The 27,687-nt window shown below is 47.6% G+C and overlaps 1 protein-coding gene across 2 annotated transcripts in view; it reads right to left on the bottom strand.

Annotated features, from left to right (window-relative positions):
• Positions 1–15,698, bottom strand: part of LRIG1 (leucine rich repeats and immunoglobulin like domains 1) — an 87,028-nt gene extending 71,330 nt beyond the window's left edge. Inside the window, exon 1 of one of the 2 annotated variants that reach the window (XM_086845235.1) lies at positions 15,253–15,698. In XM_086845235.1, coding sequence (XP_086701361.1) covers positions 15,253–15,419 — 167 coding nt within the window. In that variant the 5' untranslated portion in view covers positions 15,420–15,698. The remainder of the gene's footprint in view (positions 1–15,252) is intronic. The other variant, XM_086845234.1, reaches the window with a different exon arrangement.
• Between the last annotated feature and the right edge of the window lie 11,989 nt (positions 15,699–27,687).

Genomic DNA, 27,687 nt, shown 5'->3' with positions numbered 1-27,687 from the left:
GATGAATCGCTGGGATGCTGTGAAGAGTCTTCCAAAAAGCACCACCTGTTTTTTCAGCTACCCGCTAATCTTGCGGATCTGAGCAGGAAGCAGGACAGCCCTACCTCGTTTGCCATCACTGTGGCTACATGGAAAACTATGTCACCATAGATCAAAATAATTCCTGCTCTTTTGGGAGCGTTTTCTGAAGGGCTCTGCTCCCCACATGCCTCACTCCTACCAGCAGCTCCATCACTGAGCAACGCTCATTTCAACCAGGAATCCAACACAGCTCAAGTTCCCCTGTAGTTCTCTACAAAAATAACCCATCAGCTGCTCGATAACAAGCTCCTCAATTAAACACCTTGTATTTCCTTCACAGCCTCCTCTTCTCCTGCCCTTGGGCCTGACTGTTTCAGCCTCTGGTCCAGCCCATCCCCTCCTGGCCCACCCAGCATCACCTCCTGCCCTGCTGTCCAAACAGGCACAGAAAACCCATCCCAGCCTCCCATAATAGATTTTTAAATCCTGTCTTATTTTTCTTCCCTAGGAGACTAAACATAGGCTCTTAGCTCAATATAAAACTAAGTACATGCTCAAAACAGATCAAACAGTTTAATTGCGAGGAGTACCAGAAAAAGCTCTCTGGTCATTTTAAGCCACACTAATAAGTTTTTGTCCCAGTTTTTCAAGAGTTGCTTATTATGGAGATGAGCCCAACTGGAAAATCAAAATCAAGAATCCCTGAACTCTGCAGGAAGGCTTATCTGAGTTTGGGGCCATATCTGCACTGAATGCAGCACAGCCAAATAACATTTTTCCATTATTTTTTATCACTATTGTTTCGTGTTCTCCCCCGTGAGCACAAAGTCACATCAAAATTTCTCCAGACAGCCCCCAGTCACAAAAATTGTTAGAAGTCTGGATTTACATCAGTGGGATTACAGGAGAACAGACAAATGTGCACATGCTGGATGGAAAGGGGACAACACAGCACTTTCAAACTGAAGAGTATTTTTCCTTTATAAATAGTTTACATTTTTTGGATCCAGGGGCGGACAACCCGCTCAGTCTGTACTGAAACCAAAGAAATATCATGTGTGAGCACTAACCACAGTGTAGCAAAGATAATAAACAACAGACAGGCAGCCATATGCAATGAGACTGGTGTTTTTTGGTAGGGGAGACAAATTGAAAAGAGAAGAAATACCAAATCCAGCAGCCTAATCACAACTAAAGGACCTATTAAGCTCCAGAGGGATCCTTTTGTCCAAATTTGGCTGCAGAAGTAACCTCCAGCAGGGACCCAGCTCCCTGCACCCCACTGCACTAAGACTTTTAGGTCTCAGCCCATCATCCTGGCACAAGGGAATGCCAAACCCAGGTATCTGCAGCAAGGAGGGACTAAATGATGTCCAGGTGGTCACAGCAGGCAGGTGCATAACACAGCATGGAGTGGCACATGATTCTGGGGCAGTGCTCTGGGTTAATGTACAGAAGCACAGTTAAAATTCTGACCCAAGACAGACCTGGTGCGCTCCTCTAAATTTATACAGGAAATAACTACCAGAAACAGGAACCTAAAACACACTGTGCACCTTGCAAACAGGTACTGTGTTTGCAAATGTAATCTTACGGGGAATGAAAACAACAGCTTGTACTCAGCACCAGGCAAGCAAGGGCTGCTACGGGCAAAGGTTTGCTGGGCTCCTTTGGAAGTCTCCAGCCTCCTGGACCTCACCATGAGAACTGAGCTGGACTGCAAACCTCCTACACCAGCCTCTGCTTTCTCAGCAAATAAAGCTGAAATGAGCGCCGACATCTGTATTAGCCATGCTTCTACAAATGTTTTTGATATTACGTTAGACAATATCCTTATATCCTGCAGAAGAGATGAGTCGTAAAAGGAAGTGGGACAACTCTGCTTGCCAAGCTCAGAAACCTGGACTTGGAGCATCTCTGTTGAAATCAGCCTGCCAAGACCATTTTGATGTGTTTTATTACTGCAAGGAATTCCACAAATATGCTGGCAACTTTTGAGCATCAGTGTGGGTTCCTAGGTAGGAAAAAACCTCCTTAAAAATGCACATTATCTGGATTTTGCAAACATTTACCAGATGTAAATTCATGGGCAATTCATCTGCCATGACAAGTGTGTAGACATCAAATCTAGCTGAAGAGACTGAGCACCCACCTCTGTCGTGAGTGAAAGTCAACAGCCAGATATGCCTGGCTGAACAAAGGTTTGTTTTCAATTATATTTCAAATTCTTCTAACAATAACTGTGTGGCGTCTGGCACCAACACATCTGAGCCTTTGAAGTGTTTTTTTTTTGACTTTGACCGGAAAAAGGGGGAGGGCAAGAAAGGGAATCAATCAGCAATTTCAGTCTGAGTCAAACCTCTTCTCTGAAGAGATGTTTCATACCTCAACCCCCCCAGAACCATGAATGTGCTCACAAAAACAACAACAAGAAAACTAAACAAAACCTATACTTGGGCCAAAACAGCAGTGGGTCTGCTCTGGGGTTTCCCTTTTAGGAACAAGGTTATGTGATACACAAGTCAGTGGTTCCAGACACAGGAGTCTCCCTGCCTCCCAATCCCCTTCCTGACCACTCAGAGTCATGCCTTTAATGAAGAGCTCATGGCAAGAAACATCCAGTGCATGAACCCAGTGTTTGGAGCATCCATAACAGAGCACAACAGCAACAGGGGTGCAGCAGAGCACACACACCCCTGGATCACCTCTAGAAGAACATTCAGAGAAGAACATTCCCAGGAGCCTTAAGCAGGTTTGCAGTGCCTTCAGGTACAGGAGTTGCCATACACCCTTATTTCCCTTTCTTTTAACTCTACTTTTAAGCATCTAAACACCTTTTCAGATTTAAATGACACTAAGAACACTGGGGAAGTCAGCGCAAGAACAAGGAAAACATCAGTTTTAAAATCTGTATCTTTTTTGTCTGGTTTATTCAAATAAGTGCTGCTGTGGTTTAAGAACAACAAGGTGGCAGAGTGCAGCAGCTCTCAAGACTGGGAATGGTGGTTTTGGTCAGAATGCTGCTAATTTAGAGGGATAAAAATACCTCATTTGTTTTTCCTAAGCCATGCCTAGGTCCTACCAACTCTTTCTTAGGTCAGACAGTTTCTGGAGAAACATTTTCTGGCTCAAAACATTTGCAGAATTTCAAGAATTTGTTCCACAAATTTTGAGGCTGCTTTGTTCAGGAATGCTTGACATGTGGGCAAAGGGAAACCAAAACTTTCCTTGAATACTGCAGAAAGCTTTAAACCGTGCCCAAGATGAAAAATTCAAGAGTCAAAACTCTGAAGGAAGTGTGGGTTTTCTGTTGCTTTTCAAATATTACCCTAAACCCATTCTTCCAGGAGGGGAACATGTCTGTGCCAGGACAGCCTGCATGCCTAGCAAGGCTGATGGGCTCCATGTGCTCCCCTCAAAGCAGGGCTGGAGTTAGGAACGAATAAATAAAACAGACTTCCAGATCAAGTTTTCTTGGCCTTTACAGAGATGATCATGCTGTGAAAAAGCTCTGGGAAGAAAGTCTCTTCTCTCAGACAGGAGATGCACTTATATGTTGATGCCCCCCTATCCACAAGCACCAAAGAGGAATTCTGCATTTCAAACCTAAAAAGCAGGAAAAGCATCAAAAGGCTTTTCAGTTATGACAGACCATACCCTCCCCAAAATATTTCAATGCACGTTTTCAATTCACACTCAATCTCACGAGGGCTGTTGCTGTTATTGTCTATCACACAGCCATGTTCAGGAAACTGACTTCCCAGAGGATTGGAAATTTCCCTGACAGCTCAGGGAACCTGCAGGGATGGGAGGGTAGGTAGGTGGTGGTCCCAAGGGAAATTCGATGAATGATGCACCCTGCAATGGCAAGAGAGACTGTTTTATAACCAGCAGTCAGAATTACTCAGGAAACCACAGAGGAAGCAATTGGAACTTTTTGGACAGGGAAACTTCCCCATTTTGCTTCTAAATGCACAGACCTGTAAGTCTGTGCTGAATTCCTCTTCTTTTAACCACTCATCTCACAAACAAAGCAACATTAATCAACACAGCCCCAAAAGTGTTCAGCTGCCACCTCGTCCTTCCCCAAAACGGTGGATTTGTGGTTTGTGACTTGAAAAAAAAGTCATCTATGACAAGCCTAGACTGCTTAAAGGTGCACAGCCTGTTCCCAGCAAGCTCCACAATGGCATTACAACTTGGACACGGGGTGCTTCGAGCCCTGCCTTTGGGCTGGCTCGAGTATTCCCAGCTGGAGAGAGAAGCAAACAAAGTAAACAGCAGGACACAGAGCCAGGGCAGCCTGAGCACACCATGCTCATCACACACCACAGCTGCCAGAGGGACAGTCACTGAGCACTGGCTGGGCACAGGGACACGCAGGGAACGTGCTGGGAAAAGCCTCTGCAGCCCGAATAAAGGAGAGCCTGGGAGACACACAGAGGATGCAGCACAGTCCCAGTGTCCCTGCCAGCTGAAAGGACAGCCCAGGCTCCTGTCAAGCAGACCACAAAGTGCTAACACTTGAGACAAGTGCTAGAACTGTGAGAGAATACTGTAGTAAACAGCCTGGGCTGTGATTTGGCATCTCCCAAGGATGCTGCCCAGCTGCATGGCTCTGCCTTCTCCCCACAGGGCTGTAAATCCCAGACCCTTGAGTGGCCAGCGAGGGCAGGAGCCCCAGGCAGCAGTCCCTTCCCTTCCCCAGTGCTGCTAGAGGGATGCAGACACCCAGGGCTATTCCTTCTCCCCCACTGCTGACAGCCCCATGCCCTTCAGGCCCTGAAGGCACCTTCTTCCTGGAAATTCTGCTTCAAGAGGAGCAGCAAGACACCAAAACCAATGGAGGCCATAGCAGTCACAAGAGCTCACTGCTCTGGCTGAGATGCTCCTCCCTCCACTGCACTGGTGACATCACTTTAGACACAGAGGAAACATGCTGGTCCCCAAAGAGGCCAGGATTTGGGTGTTTTCTCCATGCCATGGATCTCCTATTCACAGGAACACTGCAAGGGGTAACCCAGCACAAAATCCTTTGGTCCTGCCTATGGACATCAGACACTGGATATCAGATATTATCAGATATTAACAACAGCACCATTCCAGCAAGACTCTGAACACCTCCTTCACCAACCTCATAACAGAGGTAAGCACAGCCCTGTCTCACAGCTGGGGCTCTGTTATCCACTTCTGCAGGGATGAAATAGCACTGCTGTCTCCCACAGAGATTCTTTGATTTCTCACACAGGATAATCTCACGCTGCTTCCCTTCCCTCCGTGGGGATACACCACTCTCCTCAGCCTGCTGCCCATGGGAGAGGCAGGCATTCCAAATTTGAGTTCACCTCTTAAAGTGAAATTGGCCAACAGCATCAAAAGCTCCAGGGAAGGAAAACAGACAGAGGGACCATTGCACAACCTCCTTTCTCAGGAAACCTGGGTAAACAGAAGTACCTGCCTCAGATCACTGCACCAGGGAGGAGCAAATCCAACTGTTGTTTTAAGTAGACAGTGTAAGCCAAACATATCCTATTAGATCTGTACAAATTTCTGTCTAGGGAGATTAACTCAAAGACCAGTACATGTCTCTGCTGGTAAGGTCAGCAAGGATGAAACCAGAGCTCCTGGAAGAGCTTCAGCTCACCAAGGAGGCAGAAGCCAAGCAACTTCACTGGGGAGGAGCTGGACTCAGCCTCACAGAGATAAACAGAGGCTTTTGCTGAAACTGCAGGAGCTGAAGGAGTCCCACTGCATCCCTGTGGGCTGGAGGGACAGGCTGCCAGCTCCTTGTCCAGCAGGCAAAACAAGTGACAACTCCGGATAAAAGTGCTCCGAGATCAGGAGTGAAGCATCCGCTCTGCACATCTCCCAAACCGGACAACTTCTCCTTGCCCACTCACACAGCAAAGGTGGAGTCTGCCTAGATACCCATTTTAATATTATTTTCTAACCTACAGTAAAAGAAAAAGTTTATTTATCCACTCTTATGAACAGAGTCATTCAACCCCCTTAATTTAATCAACCTCAACAGCTTTTGGGTGTTAATAACAAAGCTTTGCTCCATAACAAAGCTTGGCAAGTGGGAGAGGAGATATACAAGAGGTTTACAACCACGTAAAATAATAAAGATGGCACAACTCTAACAAATCCTTCCAATTCAGAGAAGTCTAAAAAAAAACAACCAAAAAACACTATCCTTTATTCGCTGACTTACATCCAAAATGTACTCAAAAAGAATCCAAAGGTGTTTGAAAGCCAGGAATTCTGTCTTGGAGGACTTGTTTAAGGAGGAAAAAGAATGAACAGAGTTGTTTACAGACCAACAGACAGGAAGAGCACAAAAATACACTTAGCAAAGAAAAAGCACAAACTATTATGACACCTTTCAAAATAAAACATCACATGGTTTGTTTAAATCTCCTAAAACAGGAGAAGTCTCCCCATATTGCCAAAACAAATGAAATACAAGTGTGGATGGGACTCTGCCACAGTTCAGAAGGGGACAAAGGTTTACAGTGAGTTACATGCACAAACAGAGCACGGGATGCTCTCCTGGCTCCCAGCAAGGCCAGACCACAGGCAGCAAAACCTGCAGCACCAGCCAACTGCCCTGTGTCACAGCCCCTGGCATTTCTGCCACCACCAGGCAGGTGGGTGAGCGATGAACTGGGCATGAGAGAAGTAGAACATCCAGGATCAACATATACCTCCTCACCCTTTGCAAGTGACAGGCTGCAAAATCTCCTGAGAGAGGAAGAAATCCCATGGCCCCATGCACCTTCCAGCTCCATCTCAAAGCAACCACCTTGTGCTGGGAAACAGCCAAATTCGGGCTGCCTGCCCACAGACTGGGCTGCTGCAGAAGAGCCAATGCTAGAGGACATTTTTTAAACCTGTGCTAAAAGGACAGTTTCTGGTGCTTTTCCACAGCTCTGAAACCCATGTGGATGGCAGAGCCATGGCAAAAAGCAAGCAAAGGGTGCCTGGGGCTGCTCCCGAGGTGGCAGCGATGTGAGCTCCAGGCTCCCCCTGCGCACGGCACAGCCAGGAGAGGCACTGCTGTTTGGACAACTGGAACACATTTAGGGGGCAATTTTTCACAGGGCCTCCAGCCAGGCCATTTCCTACAATTGCTGTTTTATTACCCAGGACACAACCCACAGACCAGGAGCTCCCCCACCCACAAAGTCTCCCACCGCCCCAGTCCTGCACAGACATCACCCACAGCGAGCCTGAGGGGCACCTACACACACAGGACACCCCCAGCACCGTGCCTGTAAACTCAGCCATAAATCAGCATCCACCAAACCTGCCAGCTCCAGCCATCTTCCACCAGTTCAACCCCAGCACCCATCTGCACTGGGGATCAGCTGAGCACTGCCATGCAGCCCTGCTGGACAGCCATCACTTCTTAGGAGTATTTTTTAGATGACAGATAACATAGAAAACTTGTGTTTATACTGGCATGCAGCAGGCTAAAACACACTCTAAGTAAAGCTATAAAGCAGTCTGAATACCAGCTAGGCAAAGTGTATCTGGAACCTGCAGGTTAGTATTTTGGAGGCTTGTGAGTAGAGGAGTATTCACAGCATTGAAAGACAACAGGGTTCTATCCTGGCAAGTGCCCATCCCAAAATCACAGGCTTTGGACAACCAGAGAAACGTGTAAGTGGTGAGGATGAATCCCCGTCCCTGTGTGTGGGCAAGTGGGAAGCAGCACTGCCCAGACTTGGCATTCTAAATTTCTCATTTCCTCCTTGCACCTGATGGTTTGTTTGCCTTCCTACAGGAAGAAAAAAACCTAAAAGTTGGAGGAGGTGGTCTAGGAAAAAGCATTTCAATTCAAGATTTTATAGCCAAATTGCCACAGAACTCAGCAGGGTGTGTTCTCTAATCTGAAAGGATCCATCTAAAAACAGGCACCCTCAAAGGGGAAACTTTTGCAATATGCAACCAAGTACAGTTGAGTAGGATTTACAAGAATTACATTTAAGACTGCACCTCTAATTTCAAAAAATAATGACCCTGCCCCAGCAGGTCCAAAAAAGACACCAAAGGAAAATTCACACAAGTTACTGCTCCACTATGAACAGCAATATCAACACTACCCAAACCATGCCTCCCACCCTGGAAAGAAAAAAACAACAGAAAGACAAAGTCTCTTGCATATGGAACTTTTATCTCCAGAACAAAGCTTTAGGCAGATAATGCATTTTCAAATTCAACTTGTGTAAAACATTTTAAGAATCTGTAGCTTATCCAAATTGTTCAATTATTAAGTTACCTATACTTTTCCTCCTGAAATCCACTCAAAACCACTGTGGGAAGTTACAAAACTGCCATGGCAGGTGTAAAAAACAAACCATTCTGTATGCATATCCAGTGTATGGTTAATAAAGGCTACACAGATGGCTGCAGTTTGAGACCTGTCCCTCAGTTCTTAAACTGAAAATTGAACCACGTGGAAGTGAACCATGCTCCTGGAATTGTATGTGACACATCATCAGGCCCGGAGAGGTGTCCCCAAAATAGCAGGGCCTGCTTCTAGACATCTCCAAAATTATATGGTTGTGGCCTGAGAGACAACGTGCTAAAACATAATGAGGGAGTGTAAGATACTACATATGTTGTGATCCTGCTCTGAAGCCAGAGGAGGCTGGGGTTGTAGGACTTGGGCTGCAGCACAGGACTTGGTTAACTATTAATGCATGACTCAGCTACAACAATAATAGGTATTTCATGTGGTGCATTAGCACAACGGCACCACGGTCCTTGACTTAGGCCTCTATGCATGCCAGGAAAAAAAAAAAAATATTGTAATAAGTACATCATTTAATAGCTGGATGTACCAGGAAACAGGTATTTTTCAGGGTGTGCAGGAAAAAAAAAAACCAACTTTGTTTCTTCCTGCACACCCTGGTGCCTCACATTGCTTCTTTCTCCACATGCCACTAAAAACCAGCAAGGAAGAACTGTTAGGGGGTGCCCAAATTTGCATGAAACCACAATCCAGACCAAGGTGCTTTATTTATTTACTGTTATTCACCAAAGCTAAATTCTGTGTTAGATCATTCCCCTGACCCTGCAGGAGGTGCTAATTCCTGCCCAGCCCAGGTCCTGCAGAGCTGATCAACCTGAAGCCTGGATTTTCCACAGATGGCTCTTCGAAGCAACATTAGTCTGAATTATCTCTGCTGCATTCATCCACATGACCCCATCCAGCTCCACACTGCAGGACAAGGGAGTCACACCGGGTGATTAGGTTAGCAGCACAAAATGATTGTGTTAAAAGCTGATGAGCTGAGCTAACTCAATCCAAGGTGTCTGGCAGGGCAGCCAACGAGATCAATTAAAAGCCCTGCAGCCCTAATTGAGAGTTTCTGGGTGCGGCTAACATACCAGTCAGGGCCAATACACAAATCATGGCCAATACACAAATCCTGAGCAGAGCTGGCTACTGAGGAATGAGAGCCATCATCCCAATTTGCAGCCACTCAAACTTCAAGACAAAACCCCAACCCCTCTTGGATGGATCAAAGCACCCAAAGGCAGGCACTGCTTGGGCATGCCCAGGGTGGCACTCAGCAGTTCCCAGCTGCCCTGCACACCGCTGCCAGATGCTCCTATATTCATGAGCCCAGGTGCAAGCAGAGTCACAAGGGCATTTCAGGGACAATTCTTAGGGGATTTGCCTCAACATGAAACCTCCTTGAGCCCTTCCAGCACTCTCCTGAAGCCACAGTCCGAGACCATCCTTCCAATGCTTTTGGACTTCCATGCACCAGCTGAGGCTCACACTTCTACATCAGCCTAAATCCCCATCACAGACAGGACCCCAGCTTAAGCAGGCAAGTGAAATCTCAGCCATGCTCGAGGAAGCATTTAACTACCTGAAGTGCTTTGTTGAAGTGCCTGGAGTCCCAAACGTATTCGTTTACCACCTTTAGCTTCTTGATGCCGACAAGCAAAGGGATAAGACAATCAACCTCACATTTGCTCCTTAAATTCCAAGCAGGAAATCCTGCAAAGTTCAGCCACCCCCAAACCTTACATCCAGAAAACTGTAAAGCACTTTGCACAAGCAAAGAAAGAAAATACGAAGGTGTACCTAACACATAATAGTTGATTTTTCCAGAGAGCACTTGACAGTGTGTTGGGGTTTTTTCCGACTGCCTACTGGGTTCCCCTGTCCTGGGAATTTTCCCTCTGCAGTTCCTCCTCCCCCAGCTCCCAGACCATCCATTCTCCCCTTTTCAAACTGCACCCATTGTAAATGGCACTGAATATTAACACAGCCCATTGAGCACTTGCCTCTTTTGTATGGGACCCCTGCGTTTCAAATTGCAGTCGCTGCAGAGAGGAAAAGTCTCCAAGTGATTAAATGCCGTGAAGTTTCTCAGAAGGAGGAATATGCAGAGGAGGCTGAGGGGGTCCTAGAGCCTTTCACGAGAAGCCAGGGGCTTCTTCGAGAGAGCCAGAAGGGTTTCTTAAATGGGGGTATTTTTTCCTTTGTTATCAGTCTCGTATTTACTTTCAATCCTAGTCCTATGAGCCAGTTTGTGGCCCGGCTGCGGCTCAGTGTGGGATGGAGATGAGAGCTCAGACAGCAGATGCACAGGGCTGGAAACTGCTGCCCTCCTGTAGGGGCTGATAAATAAATACTGCGGCGTGCCGAGGGTGCTCAGCGAATCCACCGACACATGTTCGCACAGGAAGGGTGGATTTACTTGCAAGCACATGTATTTATTTATGCTTCAGCAGCAGGCCCGGGGAGGCAGTGCTCTGCAAGGAGGGGCTCTGCTGTTCCCAGCGGGGAACAGCGCAGGAGCCGCAGGGTGCGGAGCCATCCTGCAGCCCTGGGGCTGGGGACTGTCCCCCCGAGCAGGGCCACCGGCAGGGACAGCGCTGCAGGGTCACCAGATCCGTGTGGCACTGCAAGGCACGCGGTTCTGTCACAGGAACTGCCACCAGCTCCCAGCGCTGTCCCACCTGAGCAGGACAGGCTCCTTGGAGCCCCATCCAGCAGGGAGCCGCTGGCTTCGCAGCGCATCTTCGGGTTTCCACTGCTGCCCCAGGGGAGGGGGGACCTGCCACCCTGCACCAAGCCACATCCCTGTCCCAGGCCATCTTTCCAAGGGCTGCAGCCCCCCCGGGCAGCCGGCACACGCTGGGAGCTCCACAGCTGCGCGGGGCCAGGAGCCCAGGGTGACCATTACTTAATCTTTGTTCCATTATTTCAGCAGGCCGGGAAGCAGGACATACAGGAGAGGTACTGCCAGCAGCACCCCCCTGCCTCCTGTCAGCAGGAGAGTCCCCCACACCACCTCTTCTTCTTCCAGCATCTGCAGGAGCAGGCTTACTCCAGAGCCAGAGAGCAGTGCCCTTCTCCCAAAAAACCCCATTCAACCAGCATCAGCAGAGCCCCTTAGCAAGCAAAGAATCTACCCTAACATGTGAAAGAAGCAAAGCAACAGGATCTGGCATATGAAAACCCCAGTCTGGCAAGAAATTTATAGGTAATTTTGAACACAAACATTAAGTTTCATTGAACAAAATCTGTGTGTATACACTTGAGCACAGAAAGAGACTGCTCCTGACTCCTAGTTCAAATGCACTTCCAGACCCTGAAACCGCTGACAGGCACCCACAGGACTTTAAAAAGCATTCAGACACTTTGCCTCGATCTCTCCAGAGAGCAGCAGCACCGTGCAAAGAGCCAGCAAGCTCACAGCTGCTGCCTCGGGGCAACTTATCCATCTACCAAACCCTAGAGCCTCCCTGGGAAACAGGGAGCAGCTCTTAGCCCAGCTCTGCCTTTTCCCAGATGTGCCAGGCACATGCACACTGACCCAGAGGCAGAAGGGTCCATGCACGAATGGTCTGTACCCCCCAAAATATCCCCTAATCATTTGGGTCAAAACTGCACAATACTTCTGTTTAAAATAAAAACTTTCTTTTCTGGAGACCATGCTAGCAATGAATTAACTACCCTACCACAGCCTCACTGTCCTTAAATCTTCTCACCAAAAGCTGTACCTAAAATACTGTTGCTTTATCACTAAATAGGAAAAAACCCTCAGTCACACATGATGCCTAAAGGAAATAACTCTTCTGTCACTCCTCAAAAATTAAGATTTTTGGGAGAGACAGAAGCAGGGGTCACAGGGGATGTGCCACATCACTAACACTGCTGGAGCCCTGTTTTTTCTGGGGGACACGAGGCATTCTGCACTTAAGCTCAGCACTAAATTTCATGCCACACACAACATTCTACCGTAAAAACCAAACTTCAGACTTAAAACAGCACAAGACACGAAGCACCTCCAGCAGCTCCAAAGGAGCTCTGTGCACATCAGCTGCCCAGCAGAGTTTGACTCTCCCCTTGGATCAGGAACCCTTCCCATCTGCAGCTGGATGGGTCATGGCAGTGTTGCAACGTGCCCTGTGCAGAAAGTCAAGAACACTTATATAACTGGTACACAGTGCTGAGCTGCCTGTTGCTTTTATGAAAAACATAACAAAAAAGCCCCAAACAAACAAACAAACCCCTGAAAAACATCCATGCCACACTACATTAAACGTGAGCGACTACAGCCCCTCTGTTTATCAGCTATTCCTTCTGAATGCTTGGAGAAAAATTACAACTCCGAGTTCTGCTGCCAGCAGAGAAATAACAATAGTTTCAAAAAGCCCCAGTGCTTTTCCTCGGTACTGATAGTCCTGTTGACAAAATACACGGCATGATTAAGTCTGTTCCAGAACCCTCCCCGGCTGCCGAGCCGCATTTCCAACCCGACAAACAAAAGCTTTATCTCCAACACACTGAAAACCGACTCCAAGCACTGCCTCAGCATTGTGGCACTCGTTAGGAATAAAGATAAACTGCTAAGGAGGGATTGTTCAACAGCGCCTTAATGAAGTTAAAGCACTGCCACCAGAGCCTCTGGAAACTGGATTTATCTCATCTATTAGCGATGGAACATGCCCGAGCTTATCACGGCGGGGACACAGCCTGCCCGGCAGGGATGGAGGCGAGGGATGCTCAGCTCCAGCATCGCCTGTCTCTCCCCAGTTTATGGCTGCAGAACCCCCACCAGCCACGGAGCACTGCAACACCTTCATATTTGCCTTCTTTTTCTTTAAAAGGGCACGTTAAAAATCAATCAATCGATCCAAAAAGTAACAGAGATACTTGCACGGAGGTAACTTTCCGCTAGCGCACGGTGCTTTTCTAGAGAATATTAAACCACTAAAGTGAGTTATCAACTCTCTGCACAAAAAAGGAACATTGAGGATGCCACTAAGCCTGAAAAGTATGCTTCATCCTTGTGCTCCTAAACTGAAATAGGTAATTAAAAGTAATTTTTAGTAATTAGAAACATCATTACTCTAAAAACAAAAGTATTTGCAATAGCTTCAACATCTTTTTACACTAGCAATAGAGAAGGAAAACGCCTTAAATGTTGTATTTTCAGATACAAAAGCAATCATTTTAAACCAACCACTGGTTACTTTGTAACATACAAAGTTACAAACCGTATTCTACGTGTCTAAAACATAAACAGCCCATGGGTCCATAGCGGAAGATTTATTCATGCTCCTACTTCACCAATAAAATTCGAATTGAACACAAGACACTCCAAAACCTGCTGCATTTCAAAAAGACACCCCTGGGTATTAGCACTCCGGGAAAAACCACACCATAATAAATTTATTCTGTCTGGGTTATTAACGCACTTTCTTCCCCAAACAAAGATACACTGTCTTGTTTTAAGAGGTGCATGGGAATGCTGGAATTATTAAAAGCTTGCTCTGAAAGGTGAGGGAAAGATCCTTCAGTGCAACAGGTGAATGGGATGAGTCAGGGCTTTAATGCAAAGGCCACACACTCCTCTCTACGAGACACGATAATTTCATGTCAAACAAGGCATTTCTGCAGCTAAAAGTGAACACCACCATCAGGAGAACCCGACAAATCTCTAATAATTCTTCTTAATAAGGAGCTGGATTGTCTCCAGCAACACTTCAGTGACCATCCTCTCTCCTGGCAGAGCTGAGGAGTATCTATTACATCCAGGGCTTTTACAGATTCGATAATCTAAGAATCTATTCAAACAGCAGAAAGGCCCCACAACAGAAGCGCTGTTTCCCTCTCCCTTTCTGGACACTGATTTCCCCAAGTTAACTATAACTCAGGACACTTATTTTTACAAGTTTGTGAGCGCACACACATACTCTCAGTCCTCCTGGCCTGTTAAACGACTCGAACTGTCAATGCTGAGCACACTTCCCTCCCGAATCTCCTGAGTATCAAGTGACTGATGTTTTATTTCAGCTTATTCTTTATTTCAGAGCCCAGAGCAGCGGTCACACAACGGGAGCGGAGCCGCTGCACTTCCCGGGAAATGGCAGTGACACCGTCCTGCGCTTGGACACGAACCTGAGCACTTCAAAACACCCTTCAAGGGACAAAAAAAGCATCCCACGGTGCTGCAGCAACCACCAGGTGCTGTAAGCTCAGCTGCCCCCCAGGACACACCATATACACCGCAGCATAGGAACTGCGCTACACACGCAGCTACTGAGGGAGAGCAGCCAGCCTTTACTGGGAAACACCTGGACTTTACCGAAACTCCCCAGGAGCCCTTGACTCCCTTTCGATCCCCCCAAGTTCACAGCCTAAAAAGTTGGCAGCATTAAAAGCCAGAAGAGCGGGCGCGGCTTTGGGGTCGGGATGCGGGCGCGCCCCGCTCCGCGGCCCCGGGACGGCGCGGATGGACAGACGGACAAATGGATGGATGGATGGACGATGTCCTAATAAGGATTCGGAAGCCCAAGCTGGCCGTTATCTCCAGCAGATCCCATCGCTAAGAGAGCAGGCTCCCTTTTCTCCGGGACACCCGGAGGCCCCGCGTGGGACCGGGACAGGGGGAGCGCCGAGCCCCAACTTCTCAGCCGGGCCCAGCATCGCACCCGCCGCCTCCATCACCCCATCCCCGCACCGGCTGGGCGCCAGAGGGGACACCGGCTCCCGGGACAAGGCTCGCACGGCGCAGCCCCGCGCCCGCAAGGCGGTAGCGGCCACTTCACTTAAATAAATAAACCGGAGTTCCGCGGGGATTTTTGTTTCGAGTCTCCCCGCGCTTGACAAGAAGCCAAAGAGCGCCGGTGCGGCCGCCCGAAGCCCTTAGCGCAGCCCCGGCCCGTCCCCGCGGGTTCCCCGGTACTCACAGGTGCCGCGGCCAGCGGGGCAGGTCCCGGGGCAGGGCGGGCAGTGCCAGCCCGCCGCAGCTCAGCGCGTCCCCGCCGCAGGCACAGCCCGCGGGGCAGCCGGCGGCGCCCGAGCCCAGCAGCCCCAGCAGCAGCAGCGCCGCCGCCGCCCGTGACGGCAGCGCCATTTTGTATCCGGCACCGGGCAACGTCCGCGCCGGGAGGAGGCGGCGGGAGCCCTCACGCCGCGGCCGCTCAGCGCCGCTCCGCCGCCCGCAGCATCGCCTCGGCCGCCGGCCCCGCGGGGCGCTACGGCACCGGCATCCACCGGGCACTGCCGGGCGGGTCGAGTCCGCGTCCCCGCCGCGGGAAGCGCCTCCTGCTCCGCGCCGCTCGGTTCGGGCTCGGCGGGCTCCGGCCGGTCCCGGTGCGCTCCCGCGGGATCGGAGCCGCTGCCGCCCGGCCCGAGCGCCGCTCGCCGCGGACCCACGTTGGCGACACCGCAACATGTAGCCGCGCCGCCCCCTGCGCGCCCGCCCATTGGCTGCCGGGCGGCCCCCGCCGCGCCGCCATTGGCCAGGAGCCCCCCCGGCCGCGGCGCCGCGCCGTCCCATTGGTGGGTGCGGCCCGTCAATCACGGGCGCCGGGGCCCGCCCCCCTTTCCCACTCCAGGTGTGAACGCGGGCGCCGCCGCCCCCCCCGCGCTGCCCCTCTTAAAGGGCCCGCGCCCGGCGCTCGCTCCCCGCGCTCCCCAAGCTCCTTCCCTTCGATCCGCACAGCCTGGGCAACACCAGGGCCCGGGGGCATCCCTGCAGCCCGGGATGTCCTTCTGCACTCCGCAGGGACACGTGTGTCCCGTGGCAGGAGCGGATCAGTTATTCACGCGTGTTCCAGAGCACACCTAAGCGGAGGCTGCACATCCCAAATGTGCCCTAGGGTGTGGGAGCCCAGCACGGGGCAGATGTGGAGGAGCAGGCAGCCCAAAGCGGGTCAAAGCGTGACTCACCAGGGATCTGCACCAAGGACAGCATCCAACTGGCTTTGGTTTGGATGTGGCCCAACACAGCATTTAGGGAAGGGAGCTCTTGGAGCGTTCAGCGCACCCACGGCGGGCAGGAGTGTGATTTAACCCCTCACAGCAGCAGTTACGTGGGGAATAGGGGGATATTTTAGGGAGAGAAACACATATCGCAGGCCAATCCTGCTTCCACTACCTCTGGTTAAAGTTGCAAACTTGTACTGCAGATTCCTGCTGAGTGCAGGACAGAGCCATATTTCCTTCCTGTAACAGAACGGGGCACTGCGCTGCAGGATGCTCCAATCATGCTGCTCATCACCTGCATCTCTTCCCAAAAAACCAGGCTGCACAAGGGCAATGGCATTTCAGGCTGCTCAGAGCGGCTCCTAGGCTCTACAAACTCATGAAAGGCATCAAAGCCAGATTGGAGTCACCTAGAGGATAGGTTTAGCTGAACCAAATAAACAGGTATGATGTTGAATTTGCTGGTAAGCCAAACCAAAGAAACTCCAATTGGCCCACAGCTTGTGAAAGTCCCGTGTCAAAGCCTCAGTGTCTTTTCCTCATGCAGGACATGGAGTTTTGGCAGCCTCACAAGTCTCATGAGGAGGAGGAAGGCACATCTGGTCTCCATCGCCATGTGTAAGAGCCAGCAGCAAGAAAAAGCTGCACACTGGAGCAGTATCAGCAACTGACAGAAGAGGAAGGCAGGTGACAAGCCAGCCTTTAGAGTGATGACAAATTTGGCTTTTGGAGCCTGGGCTTCAGCATTCCTACCAGTATTCCCAAAACTGGGCAAAAATCTTGCAAGGTCTTTCTAGACCATCAGCATCAGTGATCACGATAAAATGTGAAAAAAATGATAAAATCAGTGATAAAATGCTACCTAGATGATGTGAGGGAAGGTGTGAGAGGTGACACATTTTTGGGAAGCTATCACTCTGGATGAGGACATTCTCACCCCCTGCCTATTCCTCTTTTCTTCTAGATTTCTTACAAGTTGGTCAATGGAACCATGAGTTTTATTTGACACAATATCCAGAGATTTTCTAGCTTACTCAGTCAGCTGCCCGACACAGCAGACAAGTCTTCTGCTGGACCCAAAAGCACTTTTATGGACAGGAGTTCTGCTCAGTAGGGATGGTGTCATAGAAATAAAGAGACCTTTTGCTTCTTTTACAGTGTTTTCAGATTTGACAACCAGGCTTTTCAATTAACTTTAACAATTCATGTTAACATTTTTTTAATATTAGGGTAAGAGGGTAAGTATGGGGTTTCCCATGGTGGGGAGAGAGAGAGATCCAAAAGCTTTATATAACCTTTATAAAACAGAAATCTAGAAGCAACTCTGCTGGAATCTGGGTCCAATCACCTCAGATGTGCACAAAGATATCCTTGCCCAAAGAATAAGGGCAGCTGGAGGGAAATGAGAATCTTCTCAGTTGTGCTCTCCCTCGTCACCAAGTCAATGCCTGTGCTGGAGTCCCTGTGCAGCATGGAGGATGTTTCTTCCTCAAACCTCATTAAATCTAATTAAATAGCTTATAAAAGTATTTATGAAAACAAATTTTAAAATGGCAAAGGCATGCCAACACGGAAGATACTTCTAATTCTGCCGGTGTCTTTTTGTGGATTTGGAGTTGGTTCAGAAGTGCACACTTGGAAGCTAATTGCTGACAGCATGCAGAATCCATCAAGCTGTAATTAACACTCTACTATTATTCTAATTGCCTCACTCAAGCTTCTGTGTTTTTTAATTGTAGAGCAATTTGCCAATAGAAAATTTAATTGCAATACATATTTTATACATTTTGGGACAAAGTACCATTATTTCCACTTCAGCAAAGATGTTCCTTAGTTTTTAATAGCTTCCTTTATTCCTTTCTGGGATTTTTCAGGGGTTTTTTTTCCTATACAGGAATTTGATTGCAACCTCTTGTGAAATTAGCAATGATATAATATCCAGGAGTGCCTGGAGGCTTCAGTTTGGATCATGACTCTATTAAGCTAGGAACTGTACATACATGTATCAGACACAGCCCTGAGGAGCTTGAAATCTAAACAGAGAAGACAAACTGAGGTGAGAACAGAAGTATTATCCTGCTTTACAGCTGGGGAAGCAGCCCCAGATGATTCACCTTAGGTGACCCCACGCTCCTGGGGCACAGCCAGGAACTCACACGAGCCCTGGGCTCAGGGCACCCTTCATCTTCAGCGTGAGCTGAGTTTCTGTCTCCTGCTTCCTGCAAAAGGATATCTCTATGAATTGATTTGCAGACTAGACCTTCCAATTAACTTCTAGCCACCCAGGATCTACAGCTGCTTTACACAGATGCCTTGGCTTTCAGAGCAAGAGCCATCATTGAGGAGGAGCCCTGGTGATCTGCAGAGCACCCCAGAGGTGACACACTGGATGGACAACAATGTCAGGCTTTGGGAAGGATGTATTTGACTTCTGGGGCATGCTGAATGTTGGAGGCAGCAAAATAGAAAAGGATGGACCTTTGCTCTTTTTTACCATCCATGCATTTGGCCTTTTTCATTCACTCCTCCACTCACTCCTATTTGCAGGGCTACAAATCCATTTGTAGCAACATTTGTCTTCTTCTAATAACTTTCATGGTGTCTTTACACCCAACACCAGTGGTGTTGAGGTTTGCAAAATGACTGCTGCCGTGGCTACAATCCCTTGTATTGTCAACCTGATGCATTGAGGTGTCAAGCAATATTTTCATGATGCCAAATGCTTAAAAGGTTTCCAGCAGGTGTGTTGTGGAGAGAGTGTACCAAGTGTATAAAGTCACAGTGATTACTCAGCACAGCAACAGCCACATTAATACAGCTCTAGCAGTGGCCTCTGGTATTAGCTGCTCATGATTTGCCTCCTGCCATCCCAGTTGCAAGAGATAGTTTCTCTGGTATGACCAGATCAACCACAGCATCAGCATTCCAGAGGTTTATTAGTTGTTCTGGTTACACCAGATCTGCAAGGACAATTTTATGGCTTGTTGCCACCCAAGGCTGGTGTCTTGCCTCTCTTGGATCCCAACCCTGCTCCTCAGAGCTTGTTTTGTTGGTACAACCTGCAAGATGCATGACGTGATCCACAAGTTCCTGGCAGCAATGATTGGTGATAACATCACTTCTCACTGCTTAAATGCATGAAGCCAGTTCATTTTAGCAGGAGGCAGCATATGACAGTGAGATTTAAAGGAAGAGATGATCAAATCAAGATTCAGTATAGGGTCACTAACAGTGCTGACATGAAAATTTACCTTGGCCTCAAACTCTGAAGTTTACCTTGCAATGACACATAAACTTTTTCTTCTCTTGAAATTAGAGGCTGGTGCTTGAACTCTGGTCCTCCAGGAGCACAAGGTCTTTGATCAAGACCAGATCATGCTTCATTAATGTGAAAGTTCACTGGAGTAGCTGCTGTCATTTCATTTTTCACAGGCAATGAGTTAAATTGCTTTTTCAGCCCGGGACTGACACAGGCAGTTAGTAAAAAATGGTGCAAATAAGTAGATCCAATTAACTAAATCCAAGTTCTGTCACAACTTTGCCACCTCTGGTTCTTTTTTTTTTTTTTCCATATACTGAAGGACTTCTCTTAAAACTATTGTATAAATGTGTGTGTATTTATCTCATCTTTCTAAAAGCAGACTATCAAAATAGAATGACAGCAGTTTTTTGTCAAGATAGAAGGGAGAGAGAAAGAGACAGCACTAGAATATCTCCTGCCATTTGGATGGGCAAAATACATGATAAGAGTGAGGGTTTGAATGTAAACCTGTAGTACTCAAACCTGGAGATTACACTGAATTGCTTAAAAGCTTTTTATTGTTTTTTTGGTAGACAAGGCAATGGACTGACTCCAGGAGGAAAGCTGGTAGACCTGAAGTCTGAACACTGTCTGCTTGGATCACACATTTCAGCATAACATTACACTAATCATACTTGAACTCCAAAACCCAGAGGTTTCCCCAAGCCCAGGGAAAGATTTGGCCCCATGTGCAAGCTGGCAGGATTTGGGCTTTGCTCTTCAGATCTGGACTTGGACTCAGATCTGTGCCAAGCCTCCAACAGCAAGAGCAGAGCTGGAGCCACAGCTGTTCCAGCAGTGAGTAGTGCTAACAGTGTTTGTGCTGTGAGGAGCTCTATTAACTGACATAATAACCATAATTACATGGTGTAACTTCTGCTCGTTGCTCTCACCTCTAGGCTGAGAGGGAAGCGTGAAGTTCTTGCAGCCCCAGAGGAATGTGTTAGATGAAAAGATGCAAGTGGAGCAAGGAAGTTGGAATCCTGCTGCAGATAAAATTGGAGTCACCTGCCCCAGCTCAGAGAACAGAAAAAAAATTACAAATATTGGAGGAGGAGTTTAATCCCTTTCAGATAGGGATCCTCTAAATCAAGACTATTTCTTCACTCTGGATAAGTCTCTAGAAAGGGCTAGAGACTCCATGTGCAGCTGAAAAGCAGTAGATGCTTTATTTACACGGAGCTCTTGCCCCTGTGTAAGTGGGAAAATGAGCCATGAGCCCACTTAATGAATGTAGTGAGCTCCAAAGTGTTTCCAGAGTAAAGTTTGTATCTCCTTGCTGATGGCTGTTGACTTCCAGTGACTTTCATGGCAAAAAAAAGGTAACTCACCCTGCCCCAAAAAAACCCCAACCTCTCTGTGGGCCCAAATAAGGAAAAACCCACATGAAGTAAATGCTGGGTGCCCTCTGAAAAAAAAAACCTGCCAAGCTGAGTATTTCTATTATATTACTAATTAATAAGCATATTTAAATATAGAATTAATAAACATATTTATTTACTAGCTCACTGTCCAGTCTTTATTCTGCAGATGAAGGACATCATCAGCAGGGGTGGTCTCTGCCTGGCAGGGTTTTCAAGGCAAGTTTAGCTGAGGGTTGCACAAGTTAGGGCTGTTCTCAGAGGTCCAGATCCCATATAACAATTAAAGGAAGATGATTGCAGAATGACCACAGCAGACAGACTTTGGAAGCATCTGGCAAGCAAGCACTGCCTTACAGGTCAGAGCTAGTTTTTCCCAACTTGTGTCCTTGATCTTTATCCATACTGGAAGTGGGGCAAGATACCTTGTGACAGCTTTTATTGGGACTCAATTACTGTCTCTGTGATTACTATGGGCTGTTACTACCAAACTGTCTTTTGTTGCTTCATCTGGCTGGAAGATATTAAGATTTGTCCACTGCTTCATCATACTTTGATCCCTTGTTTAGGAAAGAAATCTGTTTCCTTGCTTGAGTGCCTCATTCTTGGCTAGGGATTGAACTGCAGGCTGATATTTCTGTTTGGCCCATAAAGGCAACTACTAACCACACTTCTTATCCCGCTGGTACCACCCAGGAGTGCCTCAATACTGCAATACAAATGGCACAGCATCATCATATGAAGAACAAAATATGTGGCAGGGCCCTGCTGTGGCTTAGAGGCTCTGAGAAGAATCTCTCAAAATATCTTAGACATCTGCCATGTGTCAAATCTCATGATTGTTCTTCAAATTCTTCTGTGGATGCATCAGCCTCTCCTCCATTCCTCCACTGGTCTCCCTGTGCCAACACATGTGTTCTTACCAGCAGCGTGTGACACAAGGCCTTTTTTCCTGCACAGTTATTCTATTTGTTCAGTACCTGAGGTATTATCCTCTGATTTGAGACACCCTAAATCACTCCCATAGTGCCCAGTTGGGATGACATGAAGGATTATGACTTCATGTGGGAATAAGGAAGAGCAGATTAAGGCTTAGTAGACGCAGATCCCAATTTATGCCAATACCATAACTAATTAAAAACAGGGAAAGCAAGTAAATGGAAAATATCTCAAACTTCTCTCTGAGTCTGCCATGGCAGATGAATGAGTCTTTGGCAATACCACACCATCATTGCAGCAGCTGGACAACTTTGTGCACAGATCCAGTGATGGATGTTTGGAATTTGTGCATAAACTCAGCGTGTCTTCAGCAACTCCCATTTCTCAGCACACGCCTCCATCTCCCACAAGATGTGAATGACCATGGGAACTTCCAGGGATGCAGAACAACTGTTTCATTTGCCTTCTCTGCTTCTGTACAGAGCCCACACTTGGATGTGGTCAGGAGGGGTTGCTGGTTCCAGCGCGGGAGCATTTTCGGATTTTTTCCATCAGGACTGATGGTTTCCCTTAGCTCTTTGTCTGAGGGCTTTGAGGCTTGGGCAGAAGTTCTCCTAAATTCAACAGAATTCAACAACAGAGTGGCTAGGTTGGAAGAGACCTCCAAGATCATCGAGTCCAACCATGCCCTAACACCTCAACTAGACCACGGCACCGAGTGCCACATCCAGTCTTTTTTTAAACACATCCAGGGATGGTGACTCCACCACCTCCCCAGGCAGACCATTCCAGTACCTCATTATTATTTTTCCTAACATCCAGCCTATATTTCCCTTGGCACACCTTGAGACTGTGTCCTCCTGTTCTGTCAGCTGCTGCCTGGAAAAAGAGACAACCCCACCTGACCACAGCCACCTTTCAGGAGGTTGTAGAGAGTCATAAGGTCACCTCTGAGTCTCCTTTTCTCCAGGCTCAACAACCCCAGCTCCCTCAGCCTTTCCTCATAGGGTTTGTGTTCCCTCACCAGCCTCATTAAATGTCTTCCTCTGGCAGAGTGCAAGAAGACAGGAGATGCGTGTGTACCACAGGCAGTGCCGGGCTTTGCCTGGCTCCTCTCCAAGATACCCAGATTGTGTAGGCTGGGGCAGCTTCCTTACACATGGCAGCCTCCAGGTGACTGGAATCCTCCCATAGATCATCCATAATTTGATAAAAGTTGGTTCTCTGTATTAACTGGAGGCAGCACGTTGGAAAAAGCCATTAATCACGGCGAGGGCCGGTGGCTGCTGAGTGCGCACCTGCGAGGCTGCAGCCTTGGGAAACAGCATTTGAGCAATCTGCAGGGCTCTGACAGAATGCCTCTGAGTTTTTCCCATTACATCACTATGGGGGCCAGCACAAAGGCTATCTGGGTTGCTCAAGGAAGTGTATTGTGGAAAACAATTCTACTTTGATGACTGATCCAGGCGTTTATTTAGGCAAAGCTGGAGCAGTTGCATTGGCTCATTTGATCTGTGCTGTTAATGGGAGACAACTCACTGCATGCTTTTGTTATGCTTGCTCTTGCTTGCAAAAGTTCTTGGGATTTTTTTTTTTTTATGAACAGAACTATCTATCCCTTCACATGGCAATTGTGCCAGTGTCACAACCTTAATTATCACTCAAATTTTCCAGATGGGATTGTTTCCAAAATCTGGCTCAGAAGAATTTGCTCAGGTTTAAGGAAGTCACCAAACGTGATTCTGAAAAGCATCTGTGTGTTACAAGAAAATAAAAGACAGGATGAAGCATGTGCAGGCATGGGATGAAAATAAAACAGCTACTTGATTTCTAGTTGCATGCTTTGCTTTCACACCAAGAATGTGTCAGAAGCCCCCTGTGTCCTTTTGCAGCATACTGGTTCCCTGAGAGACAGGGAAATCTGTTACACAAATCACACTGATCTCTGGGGCTGTGGCTGGAGCACCTTGCAAAACATTTAATTTTTTTCTTAGCATTCATTCTCTGTTAACATTTCTCATATGTTAGTGGATGTTGTTAAAGGTTTGATAAATGGTTTGCATAAAAGACTTGCAGAAATAACCAATTGACCCCTTTGAAATTTTGTTTACTCACTATCCAGATATTAATTAAGATAAACTGACCTTCTGAAAAAAAACCCAAGAAACAAGTAGGGCTTTCAACAAAGTAGTATACAAAAATAAAAGGTGAAACTTGGTGGGAGAAGCTGACAAATTGATGTTATGCTTTTCTCAGTTTTATATCACATTCTAAAACATGGTGTCACTGCAGGATTTTTCTGTGTCATAGCAGTTTTATCCTGTTTTAAATCTCCTCTAAGGGTTAATGTTTTTCACCTTCAAACCTGTGGGAGAGGAAGGGGTTTTCAGCTCCTTATTTTAGAGAAATTCTCAAAATTCTCCTCATTTTAGAGAAAGGCCACTGTAAATAGCAAGGCATTACTGGTTGAACTTGCCAGAACCCACAATGAGGAGAGATCTCCTCCACCCTTCATTGATGTAAAGTCACAGGAAATAAATCTTTCCTCCTAACCTGGTCTTTGAAAGTCTCAGCAAGACTTGTCCATAACTGTTTCTTGCATAAAAGGTAGTTCTGGTCCTACTCTTCCCTCACAGGTCCACCAGCACCACCAGGGCAGCTCCACCAGGAATTGGCTCCATTCCTTCTCTTTCTGCAGCAGGTCAAACAAGCAGTGGGCACTGAAGACTTTCAGAGTTTCCACAAACCAGGAGGGCAGCCCAGGAGCCATGAGGCTCTTCTGAATGCCTCTCCTAAAACCCTGCACACCCTAATGGGGAGGATCATAAAAGTGGAGTCTGGACAGCTGGGAGTCACATCTTTGGGATAATGGAGTGTGCAGATTTGCATGGTGGTGCATTCGATCCAGACTGAATGTCAGCTCATAAGGGTGCTGACAGAGCCCATGCTGAGAGTCCCCTCCACAATGTCCCTCATCAGAGCACTCTTTCCCATCCTCTGCCTTCTCTGCTAGATCATTTTTCTGCTTTGTGGGCTCCAGGAGTGGCACATCACCATCTCTTCCTAGTTCTTGCAATTAGTTTTCCACAAATGTTATATAGGGCGTGTCTGGTTTTTATTTATTTATTTGTTTTTGCAGAAGGGGTTTTTACCTAGCTTTAAGGTGGCCCCAGAAGCCTGCTGCAGTGTGGGGCTGGAGGAAGGCAGAGCTGTGTGCATGCCTGGTATCGCCTGCATGCACCAGACCCTGCAGCTATTCATTCCTTCTCGTGCAGGCAGCTGAGAGCGTGACAATAGCACTTGGATATCATCCCATTTCCTCCCCCTTAAACCTGAGCGTTGTCTTCCAGGTGTTACAGACGTTTTTGAAGTCAAAACACTTGCCAGCTCCAATTAAACTTGTGGTTTGCAGACAAATTGGGAGCCGGCCGGAGAGGAAGCTGGCAGGAGAACAGCTTTGTGCATGTATGGGGCTCCAGGACAGCTGAGCTTCCAAAAGTTTTGTAGAAATAGTCATCAGGGCAGAGATGAGACCGTAGTGATGTACCTCTGGTAAGAAAGCTATAAAAGCCCAGCTGCACAGTGTCTGCAGTGAAGGACTCAAGGGTAGGGACCTGCTGTGGTTGGGTAGGGGGAGCTCCTGTCAGAGGTTAAAAATTGAAGAATTCAGATTTCATCTGCCCAGCTCATGGTCCCAAAGCCCAGCCTCATTGCCACCTCTCTGGCTGTCCTGCCTGCAGGGACACCAGGGGCTGCAGGGGCTGCAAGTAAATGTGGAATGGGCATGGTCTGCTGACGTTTTTTTTACAGTGAGAGTGGTAAAACACTGGCACAGGTTGCACAGAGAAGTGGTGGATGTGCTGTCCTTGGAAACATTCCAGATCAGCTTGGACAAGGCTCTGAGCAGCCAGATCTGGTTGAGGATGTCCTTGCTTGTTGTAGGGGGGTTGGACTAGTGGACTTTAAAGGTTCATTCTAACCCAAACTATTTTGTGATTTTTTTTTTTTTTGGGTGGGGTGAGGAGGATGGTAACATTTACATTTTCCTTCCTTCCCTCTCTGTTTTGGCTGCTACAACCTCCAATCCTTCCTTGTCCCTTATCCTGTCCTATATTCCCCACTTATTCCCTACAGGACCTGGTCAAAAAAGGGCTGATTTACTCTCACTCTCTTTGCAAATGATTTCTGGACATCTGAGATCTCCTTTTATGCAGTGTTAATCAAGTTAAGAGGTAGCTTGGGTCCATTTGCAATTCATTTCTTTAAAATGGAGTAGGAAAGAATTTTCCCAAACTGGGAATATTTCAGACACCTTTTGATCCATGTTTTTCAGATTACATAGTGACATGTTCAAACACTTGGGTTTTGTTTGGGGACGAGGGAAAAGTCATTTTGATCCTTTTCCTACTTGCAATGTAGGGAACAGACACATTTTGAACAGCAACATAAAAAAGACCTTCAGTTTTGGCACTCACGTGAAATGGGACACTTCACCTGGATTTAAGAAATGGATCAAAATGGCCTCATAATTAAACATTTCCTGCAAAAATCTTCATTGTGAAAAAACTTTTTTTTTTCCATGGGAAAATATTATATAGTGAGGAAACTGCTCATTAGTTCTAGCATTTGATACCATTGGAGAAGTCTTTTACAGTTAAAAAAAAAAAAAAATTGCTTTTTTTTATTCATTCTGCCAGCAAAAGTGGAATCTGAGACTGAAGTCAGACACAAAACCAGGAGGAAGCAGTTTATGAGACTAGGGGTGAGTTTTACATCTCACTGTCCTGCTTTAGTGATCTTTCCAACCTGGCTGGTGGCACTGCAAAAGCACCCACAGAAAATGCATCCCTGGTGTTGCAGTGTTTCTCCCCAGGATCCAGGTTCAGCTCCAGGGAGTTTCCAGCCCTCTCGCTGCAGCTCCTCGCTGTTCTCTGCCTGCAGGCACCACAACCAGCTCCCCAAGTGTGTGTGTGCCACAGCCTGTGGGATTTTGCCTGCTGCAGCCTGTCTGCCAGGCACCAGTGTCATTGAGTGTCCCTGTAGGTCTGTCCCAGCTCCATGCTGTGCTCTGAAAGCCTCACAGTGAGCTGTGCTGCAGCAGGAGAGCCTGACCTCTGTGCTGAATGTGAGGATAAAAAGCACTGGGGAATAGTGCCAAATGAGCCTTTAAAAAATACTTTCTGCCACAATTGGAGGGTTTTCTATGTTCCTTGTAGGAAGTGTTTCAGGTCCAGGCACCACTGGGGCATTTTAGAGGTGAAAGCTGAGGGGCTGGAGACCTCCAGGGAGGTGTGTGGCTCTGACATCTGGAAACATCACATCACCATTCTTCCCACTGACTTTTCCTTAGCCATTCGCAGTTTTGGTGGCCGGGTGGTGTCCCAGGGGGTCAGGCATCATCTGAGTTTCCAAAATCAGCTGCTTTGACTGTCCCCTGTGCCTCATCCTGTGCACAAGAGCTGTGCCCTGCTGTTTGCCCACCACCCCAGAAGGATGTGCAGCTCTCGGTGGGTGATGCTTGCTCCTCCTGGAAGCATCTCTCCTCCTGCAGCCTTCTTCCTGACCAGGTTTCTGTTTTTCCTCTCGACTGCTTCTCCATCCTCCACCTCCCCCTGCCTCCATCTGGTTTCTATCTGGACCAAACAGATGTTTTTCCACTTCTTAAATGTCCTGTACACTCACCTCACTGATGTCTAGCAGGGGCTGTTCATTCTTCTTTCCCCAGGTGTAAAACTTGAATAACTGGAGGGGCTGGGGGAGAAGCAGCTTCTCTCAATACCTTGGTGTGCATTTAGTGCTGGTGGAGGGATGAG

Source organism: Cyanistes caeruleus, chromosome 11 (assembly GCF_971803275.1).
Source record: "Cyanistes caeruleus chromosome 11, bCyaCae1.hap1.1, whole genome shotgun sequence".
In the NCBI taxonomy this organism is placed as follows: domain Eukaryota; kingdom Metazoa; phylum Chordata; class Aves; order Passeriformes; family Paridae; genus Cyanistes; species Cyanistes caeruleus.
This window is presented reverse-complemented; position numbering and strand designations above follow the sequence as displayed.